This window comes from Oncorhynchus tshawytscha, linkage group LG19, assembly GCF_018296145.1.
Source record: "Oncorhynchus tshawytscha isolate Ot180627B linkage group LG19, Otsh_v2.0, whole genome shotgun sequence".
NCBI classification, from domain to species: domain Eukaryota; kingdom Metazoa; phylum Chordata; class Actinopteri; order Salmoniformes; family Salmonidae; genus Oncorhynchus; species Oncorhynchus tshawytscha.
In genome coordinates, this window is record NC_056447.1 from 55,457,125 (window position 1) to 55,472,370 (window position 15,246).

General features: G+C 46.5%; 1 protein-coding gene across 1 annotated transcript in view; it reads left to right on the forward strand.

Moving 5' to 3' along the window:
- The first annotated feature begins 6,756 nt into the window (after window positions 1–6,756).
- The window catches only part of LOC112218944 (unconventional myosin-Va), a 43,913-nt gene continuing 35,423 nt past the window's right edge, over window positions 6,757–15,246 (forward strand). The window contains exons 1-7 of the mRNA XM_042301922.1: window positions 6,757–6,946; window positions 8,038–8,148; window positions 10,864–11,035; window positions 13,182–13,326; window positions 13,479–13,635; window positions 13,909–14,052; window positions 14,409–14,490. Of these exons, the coding sequence (XP_042157856.1) occupies window positions 6,920–6,946; window positions 8,038–8,148; window positions 10,864–11,035; window positions 13,182–13,326; window positions 13,479–13,635; window positions 13,909–14,052; window positions 14,409–14,490 (838 nt within the window). The 5' untranslated portion in view covers window positions 6,757–6,919. The remainder of the gene's footprint in view (window positions 6,947–8,037; window positions 8,149–10,863; window positions 11,036–13,181; window positions 13,327–13,478; window positions 13,636–13,908; window positions 14,053–14,408; window positions 14,491–15,246) is intronic.

Genomic DNA, 15,246 nt, shown 5'->3' on the forward strand with positions numbered 1-15,246 from the left:
CCTGGGTGACGGTCTGTAGCCTGGGTGATGGTCTGTAGCCTGGGTGCTGGTCTGTAGCCTGGGTGACGGTCTGTAGCCTGGGTGCTGGTCTGTTTGCTCTCTTGTCAACTCCTTATGGAATTCTCATACCAAATGACCGCAATGGAAGCTGGCAAGAACACAAACTGATCTGAAACCAAGTCGGCTCTATGAGCTCATCTGCATTTGACAATCGATGTGTTCTTTTAATATTTCATATTGATTAATCCAGTATCCCACATGTTTGGCTCCCCCCCAAAAACAGAACCGTGAACTGTTGAAACAAAGTTGATTTCTAATAATAATACATGGGATTTATGTAGAGACTCATACGTCACTTTCCAATTGTTTTTCAATTTATAATTTGAAATGACTTGGAATCTTCGTAACCTAAAAGGGGTTATTTATTTTATTTACTTGACACATTTGTAATTTGACAAATCTGGACTGTGTTTTCAATAACATTATTAAATAAATCTGGACTGTGTTTTCAATAACATTATTAAATAAATCTGAACTGTGAAACAATTAAATAAATGACTGTTTTTCAATAACATTATTAAATAAATCTGGTGTTTTCAATAACATTATTAAATAAATCTGGACTGTGTTTTCAATAACATTATTAAATAAATCTGTTTTTTCAATTTATAAATAAATCTGACTTGTTTTCAATAACATTATTAAATAAATCTGGGTGTTTTCAATAACATTTTAAATAAATCTGGACTGTGTTTTCAATAACATTATTAAATAAATCTGGACTGTGTTTTCAATAACATTATTAAATAAATCTGGACTGTGTTTTCAATAACATTATTAAATAAATCTGGTTGTTTTTATTCTTACCGATTGAATTTATTTGGGGTAACATACATATTCAACAAAATGTACAATGTGGACCCAGAGGATATCACAGCGTGTTTCCATAGTGATCCTTGGTGGTAAAAACAATAACACATCTAATGATTAAAAGACAAAGAGAAAATTACAAAATAAACCAAAAATAAATACATTCATTTATTTTAACATCCTAAAAAGTGGCACTATTCACTACACTTCTCCCGAACCTTAAAAATCAACGGTATTAATTTCACATAAAAACAAATCTATTAATCCTTCAAATAAATACACCGTACCAGCAGTAGGGGGCAGAAGAGGCAGTGTAGTGGTTTCTCTGATTTCGACAACCTTGTCCAGATTAAAACCTTTGCTTGTTTTTTGAAGTTATTTATATTTTTTTTCTTTGCTTGATCTCCAAGGAGAGGCCATTCCACAGACAAATGCCTGTATAAAAAATAAAACCGTGCTCCTCACAGTACTGTTTACTCTTGGGATTTTACAAGACATAACACTAGCTCTGCTATTGTAACTGTGTTGGTTATAGACCATATCAATGTGGTTTTTCATATAACCTGGGCTACTGCCAGCTGTACCAGTCTAGAGGTAACAACAAGGTGGACCAGCACCAACACAGACAGTACCTCAAGGTTCGACTACCTGCTGTACCAGTCTAGAGGTAACAAGAAGGTGGCCTAGCACCAGACTGGCTCAGTACCTCAAGGTTCGACTGCCTGCTGTACCAGTCTAGAGGTAACAAGAAGGTGGCCTAGCACCAGACTGGCTCAGTACCTCAAGGTTCGACTGCCAGCTGTACCAGTCTAGAGGTAACAAGAAGGTGGACCAGCACCAACACAGACAGTACCTCAAGGTTTGACTACCTGCTGTACCAGTCTAGAGGTAACAAGAAGGTGGCCTAGCACCAGACTGGCTCAGTACCTCAAGGTTCGACTGCCTGCTGTACCAGTCTAGAGGTAACAAGAAGGTGGCCTAGCACCAGACTGGCTCAGTACCTCAAGGTTCGACTGCCAGCTGTACCAGTCTAGAGGTAACAACAAGGTGGACCAGCACCAACACAAGACAGTACCTCAAGGTTTGACTACCTGCTGTACCAGTCTAGAGGTAACAAGAAGGTGGACCAGCACCAACACAAACAGTACCTCAAGGTTCGACTACCTGCTGTACCAGTCTAGAGGTAACAAGAAGGTGGCCTAGCACCAGACTGGCTCAGTACCTCAAGGTTCGACTGCCAGCTGTACCAGTCTAGAGGTAACAAGAAGGTGGCCTAGCACCAGACTGCCTCAGTACCTCAAGGTTTGACTGCCAGCTGTACCAGTCTAGAGGTAACAACAAGGTGGACCAGCACCAACACAAGACAGTACCTCAAGGTTTGACTACCTGCTGTACCAGTCTAGAGGTAACAAGAAGGTGGACCAGCACCAACACAGACAGTACCTCAAGGTTCGACTACCTGCTGTTCCAGTCTAGAGGTAACAAGAAGGTGGCCTAGCACCAGACTGGCTCAGTACCTCCAGGTTCGACCAGCCAGCTGTACCAGTCTAGAGGTAACAAGAAGGTGGCCAGCACCAGACTGGCTCAGTACCTCAAGGTTCCCTGCCAGCTGTACCAGTCTAGAGGTAACAAGAAGGTGGCCTAGCACCAGACTGCCTCAGTACCTCAAGGTTTGACTGCCAGATGTACCAGTCTAGAGGTAACAAGAAGGTGGCCTAGAACCAGACTGGCTAGTACCCAACTGGTTCGACTGCCAGCTGTACCAGTCTAGAGGTAACAAGAAGGTGGCCTAGCACCAGACTGCCTCAGTACCTCAAGGTTTGACTGCCAGATGTACCAGTCTAGAGGTAACAAGAAGGTGGCCTAGCACCAGACTGGCTCAGTACCTCAAGGTTCGACTGCCAGCTGTACCAGTCTAGAGGTAACAAGAAGGTGGACCAGCACCAATACAGACAGTACCTCAAGGTTCGACTACCTGCTGTACCAGTCTGTACCTCAAGGTACCTCAAGGTTCGACTGCCTGCCCCAGGTCCTCTGCCAGCTGTACCACCTAATGCCAGCTGTACCAGTCTAACTGCCCCAGGTCCTCTGCCAGCTGTACCACCTAATGCCAGCTGTACCAGTCTAACTGCCCCAGGTCCTCTGCAAGGATCCCTTGTCCGAGGGTGCCTACTACTGGGAGGTGGAGCGGAAAAGGGGGGCCTGCACCTAAAAGGACCTCAAGAGGACAGGCTACTGGGACAGGTGGAGAGGAAAAGGGGGGCCTGCACCTAAAAGGACCTCAAGAGGACAGGCTACGGGGACAGCTCCGATTCTAGCCACTCTGCCCAGCATAGTAAAGACCAACTGGATATCAATGCACCCTATTCATCCCGGATAGGGGTCTTCTTGGACCTATCGGCAGCCACCCTCTCCTTCTACACCATGAGGGGTACCATGTCTCTCACCTACCGCTTCAATGCCTCTTCCGCTGAGCACGTCTATCCAGGTTTCTGAGTCTGGTATCAGTAAGCTGTCACCATTGCGCTTTCACACCGAGGATTGGTGATTATCGAGGGGCAGATTTTTGGAAAGATTTTTTTTCAAATAGTTTTAATATATTATTATTCACTATGGATGTTCAAAAAGCTATGACTTACATTTCTGAGCAGCAGACCAGGTACATCTATATGTGCTCAGGCCCTCAACATGATCAGGACAGAGAAACCAGACACACGTTCCCCCAACATGATCAGGACAGAGAAACCAGACACACGTTCCCTCAACATGATCAGGACAGAGAAACCAGACACACGTTCCCTCAACATGATCAGGACAGAGAAACCAGACACACCTTCCCTCAACATGATCAGGACAGAGAAACCAGACACACGTTCCCTCAACATGATCAGGACAGAGAAACCAGACACACGTTCCCCCAACATGATCAGGACAGAGAAACCAGACACACGTTCCCTCAACATGATCAGGACAGAGAAACCAGACACACGTTCCCTCAACATGATCAGGACAGAGAAACCAAACACGTTGCTCATTGCTCACACTCCAAACAAAAGACAATGAAAATAAATTATGTTTATGAAATAAACCAAAACATGTTTCTCACAAGTGTAACAGGTTGTGATCTCTGCAAACAAAGTTTCCACTCCGAGAATGAGAACGGTAAATTACTGTAATTAATACATGCATTAACAGAAATTAATGTAAACAAACGACAGGGGGAAAATCAAAATAAGAAATAAAATGGAAAACAATTCACAATGAATGCCAAGAACTGGCGGGAGACAGCTGAGCCATTCTGGAGAGAGAGACTGGTCTATATCTTCACCACACACCCCTGTCCTGCTGAGCCAATCTGGAGAGAGAGACTGGTCTATATCTTCACCACACACCCCTGCCCTGCTGAGCCATTCTGGAGAGAGAGACTGGTCTATATCTTCACCACACACCCCTGCCCTGCTGAGCCAGTCTGGAGAGAGGGACTGGTCTATATCTTCACCACACACCCCTGCCCTGCTGAACCAGTTCTGGAGAGAGAGACTGGTCTATATCTTCACCACACACCCCTGCCCTGCTGAGCCAATCTGGAGAGAGAGACTGGTCTATATCTTCACCACACACCCCTGCCCTGCTGAGCCAATCTGGAGAGAGAGACTGGTCTATATCTTCACCACACACCCCTGCCCTGCTGAGCCAGTCTGGAGAGAGAGACTGGTCTATATCTTCACCACACACCCCTGCCCTGCTGAGCCAGTCTGGAGAGAGAGACTGGTCTATATCTTCACCACACACCCCTGCCCTGCTGAACCATTCTGGAGAGAGAGACTGGTCTATATCTTCACCACACACCCCTGCCCTGCTGAGCCAGTCTGGAGAGAGAGACTGGTCTATATCTTCACCACACACCCCTGCCCTGCTGAGCCAATCTGGAGAGAGAGACTGGTCTATATCTTCACCACACACCCCTGCCCTGCTGAACCTTTCTGGAGAGAGAGACTGGTCTATATCTTCACCACACACCCCTGCCCTGCTGAGCCAATCTGGAGAGAGAGACTGGTCTATATCTTCACCACACACCCCTGCCCTGCTGAGCCAATCTGGAGAGAGAGACTGGTCTATATCTTCACCACACACCCCTGCCCTGCTGAGCCAGTCTGGAGAGAGAGACTGGTCTATATCTTCACCACACACCCCTGCCCTGCTGAACCATTCTGGAGAGAGAGACTGGTCTATATCTTCACCACACACCCCTGCCCTGCTGAGCCATTCTGGAGAGAGAGACTGGTCTATATCTTCACCACACACCCCTGCCCTGCTGAACCATTCTGGAGAGAGAGACTGGTCTATATCTTCACCACACACCCCTGTCCTGCTGAGCCAATCTGGAGAGAGAGACTGGTCTATATCTTCACCACACACCCCTGCCCTGCTGAGCCAGTCTGGAGAGAGAGACTGGTCTATATCTTCACCACACACCCCTGCCCTGCTGAGCCAGTCTGGAGAGAGAGACTGGTCTATATCTTCACCACACACCCCTGCCCTGCTGAACCATTCTGGAGAGAGAGACTGGTCTATATCTTCACCACACACCCCTGCCCTGCTGAACCATTCTGGAGAGAGAGACTGGTCTATATCTTCACCACACACCCCTGCCCTGCTGAACCATTCTGGAGAGAGAGACTGGTCTATATCTTCACCACACACCCCTGCCCTGCTGAACCATTCTGGAGAGAGAGACTGGTCTATATCTTCACCACACACCCCTGCCTGCTGAGCCAATCTGGAGAGAGAGACTGGTCTATATCTTCACCACACACCCCTGCCCTGCTGAGCCATTCTGGAGAGAGAGACTGGTCTATATCTTCACCACACACCCCTGCCCTGCTGAACCATTCTGGAGAGAGAGACTGGTCTATATCTTCACCACACACCCCTGCCCTGCTGAACCATTCTGGAGAGAGGGACTGGTCTATATCTTCACCACACACCCCTGCCCTGCTGAACCATTCTGGAGAGAGAGACTGGTCTATATCTTCACCACACACCCCTGCCCTGCTGAGCCAGTCTGGAGAGAGAGACTGGTCTATATCTTCACCACACACCCCTGCCCTGCTGAGCCAGTCTGGAGAGAGAGACTGGTCTATATCTTCACCACACACCCCTGCCCTGCTGAGCCAGTCTGGAGAGAGAGACTGGTCTATATCTTCACCACACACCCCTGCCCTGCTGAACCTTTCTGGAGAGGGACTGACAGCATAGTATTTATATCAGCCCTCTGATTACAATGAAGAGCAAGACATGCCACTCTGTTCTGGGCCAGATGCAGCTTAACTAGGTCTTTCCTTGCAGCACTGGACCACACGACTGGACAATAATCAAGATAAGACCAAACTAGAGCCTGAAGGACTTGCTTTTTGGAGTGTGGTGTCAAAAAAGCAGAGCATCTCTTTTATAGGGACAGACCTCTACCCATCTTTATAACCATTGAATCTATATGTTTGGACCATGACAGTTTACAATCTAAGGTAACGCCAAGTCATTTAGTCTCCTCAACTTGTTCAACAGCCACACCATTCATTACCAGATTCAGCTGGGGTCTAGAACTTAGGGAATGATTTGTACCAAATACAAACGCTCTTAGTTTCAGAGATGTTCAAGGACCAGTTTATTACTGGCCACCCATTCCAACACTGACGGCAGCTCTTCGTTAAGGGTTTCAGTGATTTCATTAACTGTGGTTGCTGATCCGTGTATGTTTGAATGTTATTATGTTTGAATGTTTGAATGTTATAAAGTAATATGTAATAAGCCAAGCAGCCACAAGGAGGTCACCTTTCAAGGCAACAGCCACCGGACGCGCGGAATAGATATACCCATAATGCACAGAGACTTCACACTTGAAGAAGTATGGAGATTCCTGTCGGCACGTAGCCGCTATTTTCTCTCTCTCCGCTACTTTTTCCTTTATATTTTTCATATTTATTAACTGGGTCGCAAATGAAGAGACAGAGGCTAAAGTGAAGAGTGGATATAAAGCATATTGAATGTCATGGCAGCTTCTGAACTATACTCCAAGGTAGGCTAATATGATTAGTAGGTTTCTGTCAGTGGCATGTAAGTTAGTAGGACTATAGGATCATTTACGGATAGAGATAACAGTTAAATGGAGTTACGCTATTTTATCAACGTTGGCCTCAGTTTTGTTCTCACAGTTAATGTGTGTGCCTTTATGTAACGTTAGGTCATTGCGATAGATTTTTTGCTACATGTCAATACCTACCGCAGACAGTGAAGAGTGATGACACAGCTGTGGAAAGTTAAAGTTACTCGGTGTATATCGCCTCGATTTAAGAGAATGGGAGTTGAGCGTTCCTCAACTACTTTGTGAGTTGCATCAAGATTATAAAGTTATTAGTAACATCAATGGTTTTGTTGGTGAGAAATGTCAATGATGATTATTGACTAAATAAGTAATGTTGTCATCTCATCCATAGTGATATTAGATTGTATATCCGAAGAGAATGGTCACAGATGTTTTTTTTTAAATGGCATTGATCATTTAGATTAGACTAGAATGCAGTTGTGTATCCAGAATAGATTCTGACTGTATTCTTGATCACAGCTGCACTCGGATCGGACAAACTTCCTGTATAAATTAAGACACCGCAGAGCCGACGCAAAATATGTCTGGGAAAATGTACCACAATCCAGGAATGAGACATCAGTTATTCTCTAAATTGTCCCATTATCCAAACTCTTACACCGAGAAGATTGAACGAATGCAAAAAAAACAACACAAAAAACTAGCTTGTGTAAGAGTTGGGATAATAGGACAATTAGGAGTAAAAATGCATTTCTCATCCCTGGATTGAGATACATCTGGCTCTGCAGAAGCTTGTCTGACCCGAGTGTAGCTGTAAGCAAGCATAGGGGTCAGAATCTATTCTGGATAGCAGTAGTGCAACATTGTCCTTATGTTGACATTTCTATGCATTAACCTGTGTCCCTCTGTCCTTCTACTCCCTCTGTATAATTAGACTAGATCATACTAAAAAATGTCAGTATGCTGCCTAGCCATATCTATGACTCATCGCTTTTTAAGTCCTAGATGTAGCTGTTATGTTGTTGACATGTCCATGCATTAACCAGTGTTCCGCTGTCCCTCAGTATGCCCGGGTCTGGCTCCCAGATGCTGTGGAGGCATGGAAGCCAGCAGAGCTCACCAAGGACTACACTCCTGGAGACAGGGCTCTGTGTCTACAGCTGGAGGATGGCACTGTGAGAGAGGAGCTGGGTTTGGAGGGGTGGAAAGATGGGTCTGGAGGGGTAGAGAGATGGGTCTGGAGGGGTAGAGAGATGGGTCTGGAGGGGTGGAGAGATGGGTCTGGAGGGGTGGAGAGATGGGTCTCTGGGTCTGGAGAGATGGAGAGATGGGTCTGGAGGAGTGGAGAGATGGGTCTGGAGGGGTGGAAAGATGGGTCTGGAGGGGTGGAGAGATGGGTCTGGAGGGGTGAAAGATGGGTCTGGAGGGGTGGAGAGATGGGTCTGGAGGGGTGGAGAGATGGGTCTGGAGGGTGCAGAGATGGGTTTTGGGTCTGGAGGGGTAGAGAGATGGGTCTGGAGGGGTAGAGAGATGGGTTCTGGGTCTGGAGATGGGTCTGAGAGATGGGTTCTGGGTCTGGAGGGGTAGAGAGATGGGTCTGGAGGGGTGGAGAGATGGGTCTGGAGGGGTGGAGAGATGGGTCTGGAGGGGTGGAGAGATGGGTCTGGAGGGGTGGTGAGATGGGTCTGGAGGGGTGGTGAGATGGGTCTGGGTCTGGAGGGGTAGAGAGATGGGTTCTGGGTCTGGAGGAGTGGAGAGATGGGTCTGGAGGGGTAGAGAGATGGGTCTGGAGGGGTGGAGAGATGGGTTCTGGGTCTGGAGGAGTGGAGAGATGGGTCTGGAGGGGTAGAGAAATGGGTCTGGAGGGGTGGAGAGATGGGTTCTGGGTCTGGAGGAGTGGAGAGATGGGTCTGGAGGGGTAGAGAGATGGGTCTGGAGGGGTAGAGAGATGGGTCTGGAGGGGTGGAGAGATGGGTCTGGAGGGGTGGAGAGATGGGTCTGGAGGGGTGGTGAGATGGGTCTGGAGGGGTGGTGAGATGGGTCTGGAGGGGTAGAGAGATGGGTCTGGAGGGGTAGAGAGATGGGTCTGGAGGGGTAGAGAGATGGGTCTGGAGGGGTGGAGAGATGGGTCTGGAGGGGTGGAGAGATGGGTCTGGAGGGGTAGAGAGATGGGTCTGGAGGGGTAGAGAGATGGGTCTGGAGGGGTAGAGAGATGGGTCTGGAGGGGTGGTGGGTCTGGAGGGGTGGAGAGATGGGTTCTGGGTCTGTAGGGGGTCTGGAGAGATGGGTCTCTGGGTCTGGAGGGGTGGAGAGATGGGTTCTGGGTCTGGAGGGGTGGTGAGATGGGTCTGGAGGGGTGGTGAGATGGGTCTGGAGGGGTGGAGAGATGGGTTCTGGGTCTGGAGGGGTGGTGAGATGGGTCTGGAGGGGTGGTGAGATGGGTTCTGGGTCTGGAGGGGTGGAGAGATGGGTCTGGAGGGGTGGAGAGATGGGTTCTGGGTCTGGAGGGGTGGAGAGATGGGTCTGGAGGGGTGGAGAGATGGGTTCTGGGTCTGGAGGGGTGGAGAGATGGGTCTGGAGGGGTGGAGAGATGGGTTCTGGGTCTGGAGGGGTGGAGAGATGGGTTCTGGGTCTGGAGGGGGGGTGGAGAGATGGGTTCTGGGTCTGGAGGGGTGGAGAGATGGGTCTGGAGGGGTGGAGAGATGGGTTCTGGGTCTGGAGGGGTGGAGAGATGGGTTCTGGGTCTGGAGGGGTGGAGAGATGGGTCTGGAGGGGTGGTGAGATGGGTCTCGTTGGAATAGAAAGAAGGAACATTTGGATAAAGACCGGGGAAGGGATTTGACTATGGCTGATACTGTGGTGGGCAAGTCCTCAGAATGTAAATAATAATTGTTATCCTGTTTTATTTATGTACCTGGTTGATACATTTACTTCAGACTAAACATATGTTGCTAAAGTTAGTTACCACCTTGACTTGAGTAAGGGAAGGCTTCACACTACAGCTCCAGTTTTGAACACACATGTTCATAAGTAGCCTAAACATTAGATTTGTTTTAGATCAAGCTAGATACAGGGACTGAAACGTAACAGGCCACAAAACCTACGGTGCTTTTACTCCAAACCTTTTTGCTGTTGCACAGCAGCTGACGGTTCAAGTTGAGGCATGTAATGCATGTACTTCAGGTATGGAAATAAGCCCAAGATGTTATCTGAGTGGTTGGGCAGAAGAGGATCAGCATTTCAACTCTCTATTTAATGGACACATGGAGGAGAGACTAATTACACTATAAGGAGTTCAGTATTTAATGGACACATGGAGGAGAGACTAATTACACTATAAGGAGTTCAATGCTGCAATATGTCACTTTTTTGGGGGCGACCTGATGAATTTCACATAGAAATGTGAATTATAGATATGTCATTCCCATTGAAAAGCAAGTCTAAGAAGTGGTAGATATGTTCTATGTGCTCTATTTGTATGTTTCTTGTTAAGTTTTTTTTTTTACGTTCGGTTTTATAGACCAGCTTCAAACAGCTGAAAATACAATATTTTTGGTGATGGGAAAATATATTTCACAGCGGTTTTAGATGGTACAATGATTCTGTCCACTAGACTTGCTTGTTTTGTCACATAAATTGAAATTAGGGGAACTATTAGAATTTTAGAAACCAGGAAATGGTGGAGCGGTTTCTGCATAGTGCCTCTTTAATTAATTATAAGGCATACTGTATACAATTCCAACGCTGAATAAACAATCCATATTAGATACATTGCACCATCCCACATAAGCTTGCACTAATTTCCGGTGCTTGTCCAGTGAATATATATATATTTGTTATTGTTATTTTTGGGGTGTTGCTTTCATCTGACTGCGGTTGTTTTCTTCCAGAACTTGGAACACAAGATCGACCCCCAGACCAACAGTTTACCCCCGCTAAGGAACCCTGATATCCTGGTGGGGGAGAATGACCTGACAGCTCTCAGCTACCTCCACGAACCAGCAGTTCTACACAACCTCAAAGTGCGCTTCGTGGAGTCCAAGATCATCTATACCTACTGTGGTAAAGACACACTCCCAAGTCCATCTACACCTACTGTGGTAAAGACACACTCACACTCCCAAGTCCATCTACACCTACTGCGGTAAAGAAACACTCACACTCCATCTACACCTACTGCGGTAAAGAAACACTCACACTCCATCTACATCTACTGCGGTAAAGAAACACTCACACTCCCAAGTCCATCTACACCTACTGTGGTAAAGACACACTCACACTCCATCTACACCTACTGCGGTAAAGACACACTCACACTCCCAAGTCCATCTACATCTACTGTGGTAAAGAAAGAACACTCACACTCCCAAGTCCATCTACACCTACTGTGGTAAAGACACACTCCCAAGTCCATCTACACCTACTGCGGTAAAGAAACACTCACACTCCCAAGTCCATCTACACCTACTGTGGTAAAGACAAACTCCCAAGTCCATCTACACCTACTGCGGTAAAGAAACACTCCCACTCCATCTACACCTACTGCGGTAAAGAAACACTCCCAAGTCCATCTACATCTACTGCGGTAAAGAAACACTCACACTCCATCTACACCTACTGCGGTAAAGAAACACTCCCAAGTCCATCTACATCTACTGCGGTAAAGAAACACTCACACTCCATCTACACCTACTGCGGTAAAGAAACACTCACACTCCATCTACACCTACTGTGGTAAAGAAACACTCCCAAGTCCATCTACACCTACTGCGGTAAAGAAACACTCACACTCCATCTATACCTACTGCGGTAAAGAAACACTCCCAAGTCCATCTACATCTACTGCGGTAAAGAAACACTCCCAAGTCCATCTACACCTACTGCGGTAAAGAAACACTCCCAAGTCCATCTACACCTACTGCGGTAAAGAAACACTCCCAAGTCCATCTACACCTACTGTGGTAAAGAAACACTCCCAAGTCCATCTACACCTACTGTGGTAAAGAAACACTCCCAAGTCCATCTACACCTACTGCGGTAAAGAAACACTCCCAAGTCCATCTACACCTACTGTGGTAAAGAAACACTCCCAAGTCCATCTATACCTACTGCGGTAAAGAAACACTCCCAAGTCCATCTACACCTACTGCGGTAAAGAAACACTCCCAAGTCCATCTACACCTACTGCGGTAAAGAAACACTCCCAAGTCCATCTACACCTACTGTGGTAAAGAAACACTCACACTCCATCTACACCTACTGCGGTAAAGAAACACTCCCAAGTCCATCTACACCTACTGCGGTAAAGAAACACTCACACTCCATCTACACCTACTGCGGTAAAGAAACACTCCCACTCCATCTACACCTACTGCGGTAAAGACACACTCACACTCCATCTACACCTACTGCGGTAAAGAAACACTCACACTCCATCTACACCTACTGCGGTAAAGAAACACTCCCAAGTCCATCTACACCTACTGCGGTAAAGAAACACTCCCAAGTCCATCTACACCTACTGCGGTAAAGAAACACTCCCAAGTCCATCTACACCTACTGCGGTAAAGAAACACTCCCAAGTCCATCTACACCTACTGTGGTAAAGAAACACTCCCAAGTCCATCTACACCTACTGTCCATCTACACCTACTGCGGTAAAGAAACACTCACACTCCATCTACACCTACTGCGGTAAAGAAACACTCACACTCCATCTACACCTACTGTGGTAAAGAAACACTCACACTCCATCTACACCTGTTGCAGATAAAAACTAAAGCCTTTCACTCTGTTCTGGTGACTCACTGTAGACTTTGGAGTCCCGTTCACAGGACTGTCAGTTCCGTTCGAGGTAATATAGATAGTGATATATAGATAGTGTCGATCATATATTAAGAAGTCCTGACATTCTACCGTTCAGAATGTTCTACCTAAATATGCTTCTTTTAACAGCTGTAAATATGCAATTGTGGTGGAGCTGCAGAGTTTTTTATCGGGAAGTTTCATGTGGAAATTAGATCATTGTTGTCATTTCTGTATCTGGCAAAATATTTGTTGTTAACTGCTATCAGACCTGGGCTATTTGAAATGTTTGGAATTCTGTGTGTGTGTGTGTGTGTGTGTGTGTGTGTGTGTGTGTGTGTGTGTGTGTGTGTGTGTGTTTTGATACATCATGCCACTGATTCGTTAATGTGAATTCATTCAGGCATCGTGTTGGTTGCTATCAACCCCTATGAGAGCATACCCATCTATGACCATGACATCATCAACGCCTACAGTGGACAGAACATGGGCGACATGGATCCTCACATCTTCGCTGTGGCAGAGGAGGCTTACAAACAGATGGCCAGGTCTGTCAATCACTCAGCACAATGTCTTGTCCTTGATTCCTTCCTCTCTTGATGTGATTGGACAGGTCTCCATCACGTGACTTTCAGCTGTCCAGTCATGCAACATCAGTGATTACTTCAAGGATGGCTGTTCTATCTTCTTCTTCTTCTAGAGATCAGAGGAACCAGTCTATCATAGTGAGTGGGGAGTCTGGGGCTGGTAAGACAGTCTCTGCTAAGTATGCCATGAGGTACTTTGCTACGGTCAGCGGGTCCTCCAGCGAGGCTAATGTGGAGGAGAGAGTGCTGGCCTCCAGCCCCATCATGGAGGTAAAGAGACCACCGGTCTATCTTTCAATTCAGTAAACTTTATTGATCCTAGAAGGGCAATCGTTGTTGTAAGTCAAAGGCAAAAATGTTGTGAAGTTTTCAGATAGAGCTGACTATACACGCCAAGGACATGTTTGTTTCTACAGGATATACAGTATATCTATCGGAAGGTTCTACAACGTTTTGCCCTGCAGAACATGGCCCACATCTACTTGTCTGTAGCCAACTACCCAAATGATACGCGGAGCTCGTTCATTCTGTCTCCCCCTCTAGGCCATCGGGAATGCAAAGACGACTAGAAACGACAACAGCAGTCGCTTTGGGAAGTACATCGAGATTGGATTCGACAAAAACTATCACATCATCGGGGCTAACATGAGAACGTACTTGCTGGAGAAATCTAGAGTGGTGTTTCAGGTGAGGTCCAATACGTGGACTGTATTTGGTATGGCTGGAGTTCATGGTGTGTTCTTTAGGGCAAACCGTAGCTAACTGGTTCATACCTACTCAACATGACCTCATTTCTAAGTTTCTCATCTGTAAAAATAATAATAAATAAAATAATAATAATAATAATTCTTCACTGCATGTTGACTGGGGAGCTGGGTTTTGCTATAGCTGAGATGTCCTCGTTCCTCTTCTTCCTAATGAATTATGGGGCTTTACGATTTTCTAACAAACACATTCCTGAAGAGAAAGAGGTAGTGTGCCACTGGCCCAGTCTGTCTTATTTTTAAAACTCGATTTGATTATACACTTTGTTGTCTTTGCAGGCTACCGAGGAGAGGAATTACCATATCTTCTACCAACTGTGTGCCTCCTCACACCTTCCTGAGTTCAAACCTCTCCAGTTAGGTATGTTGTGTTGGTCCCATGTTTTACGAGCGTAAATAAAATATCCCAGAAATGTTCCATGCGCACAAAAAAAATACTAATATCTCTCAAATGTTGTGCACAAATTGGTTTACATCCCTGTTAGTGAGCATTTGTCCTTTGCCAAGATAATCCATCCACCTGACAGGTGTGGCATATCAAGAAGCTGATTAAACAGCATGAGCATTACACAGGTGCACCTTGTGCTGGGGACAATAAAAGGCCACTCTAAAATGTGCCGTTTTGTCACACAACACAATGCCACAGATGTGTCAATTTGAGAGCTCATGCAATTGGCATGCTGACTACAGGAATGTCCACCAGAGCTGTTGCCAGAGAATTTCATGTTAATTTCTCTACCATAAGCTGCCTCCAACGTTGTTTTAGAGAATTTAGCTGTATGTCCCACTGGCCTCCCAACCACAGACTACATGTATGGAGTCGTGTGGGCGAGTGGTTTACTGATATCAGCGTTGTGAACAGAGTGCCCCATGGTGGCGGTGGGGTTATGGTATGGGCAGGTATAAGCTACGGACAATGAACACAATTGCATTTTATCGATGGCAATTTGAATGCAGAGATACCGTGACGAGATCCTGAGGCCCATTGTCGTGCCATTCATCCACCGCCATCACCTCATGTTTCAGCATGATAATGCACAGCCCCAAGTCGCATGGATCTGTACACAATTCCTGGAAGCTGAAAATGTCCCAGTTCTTCCATGGCCTGCATACTCAC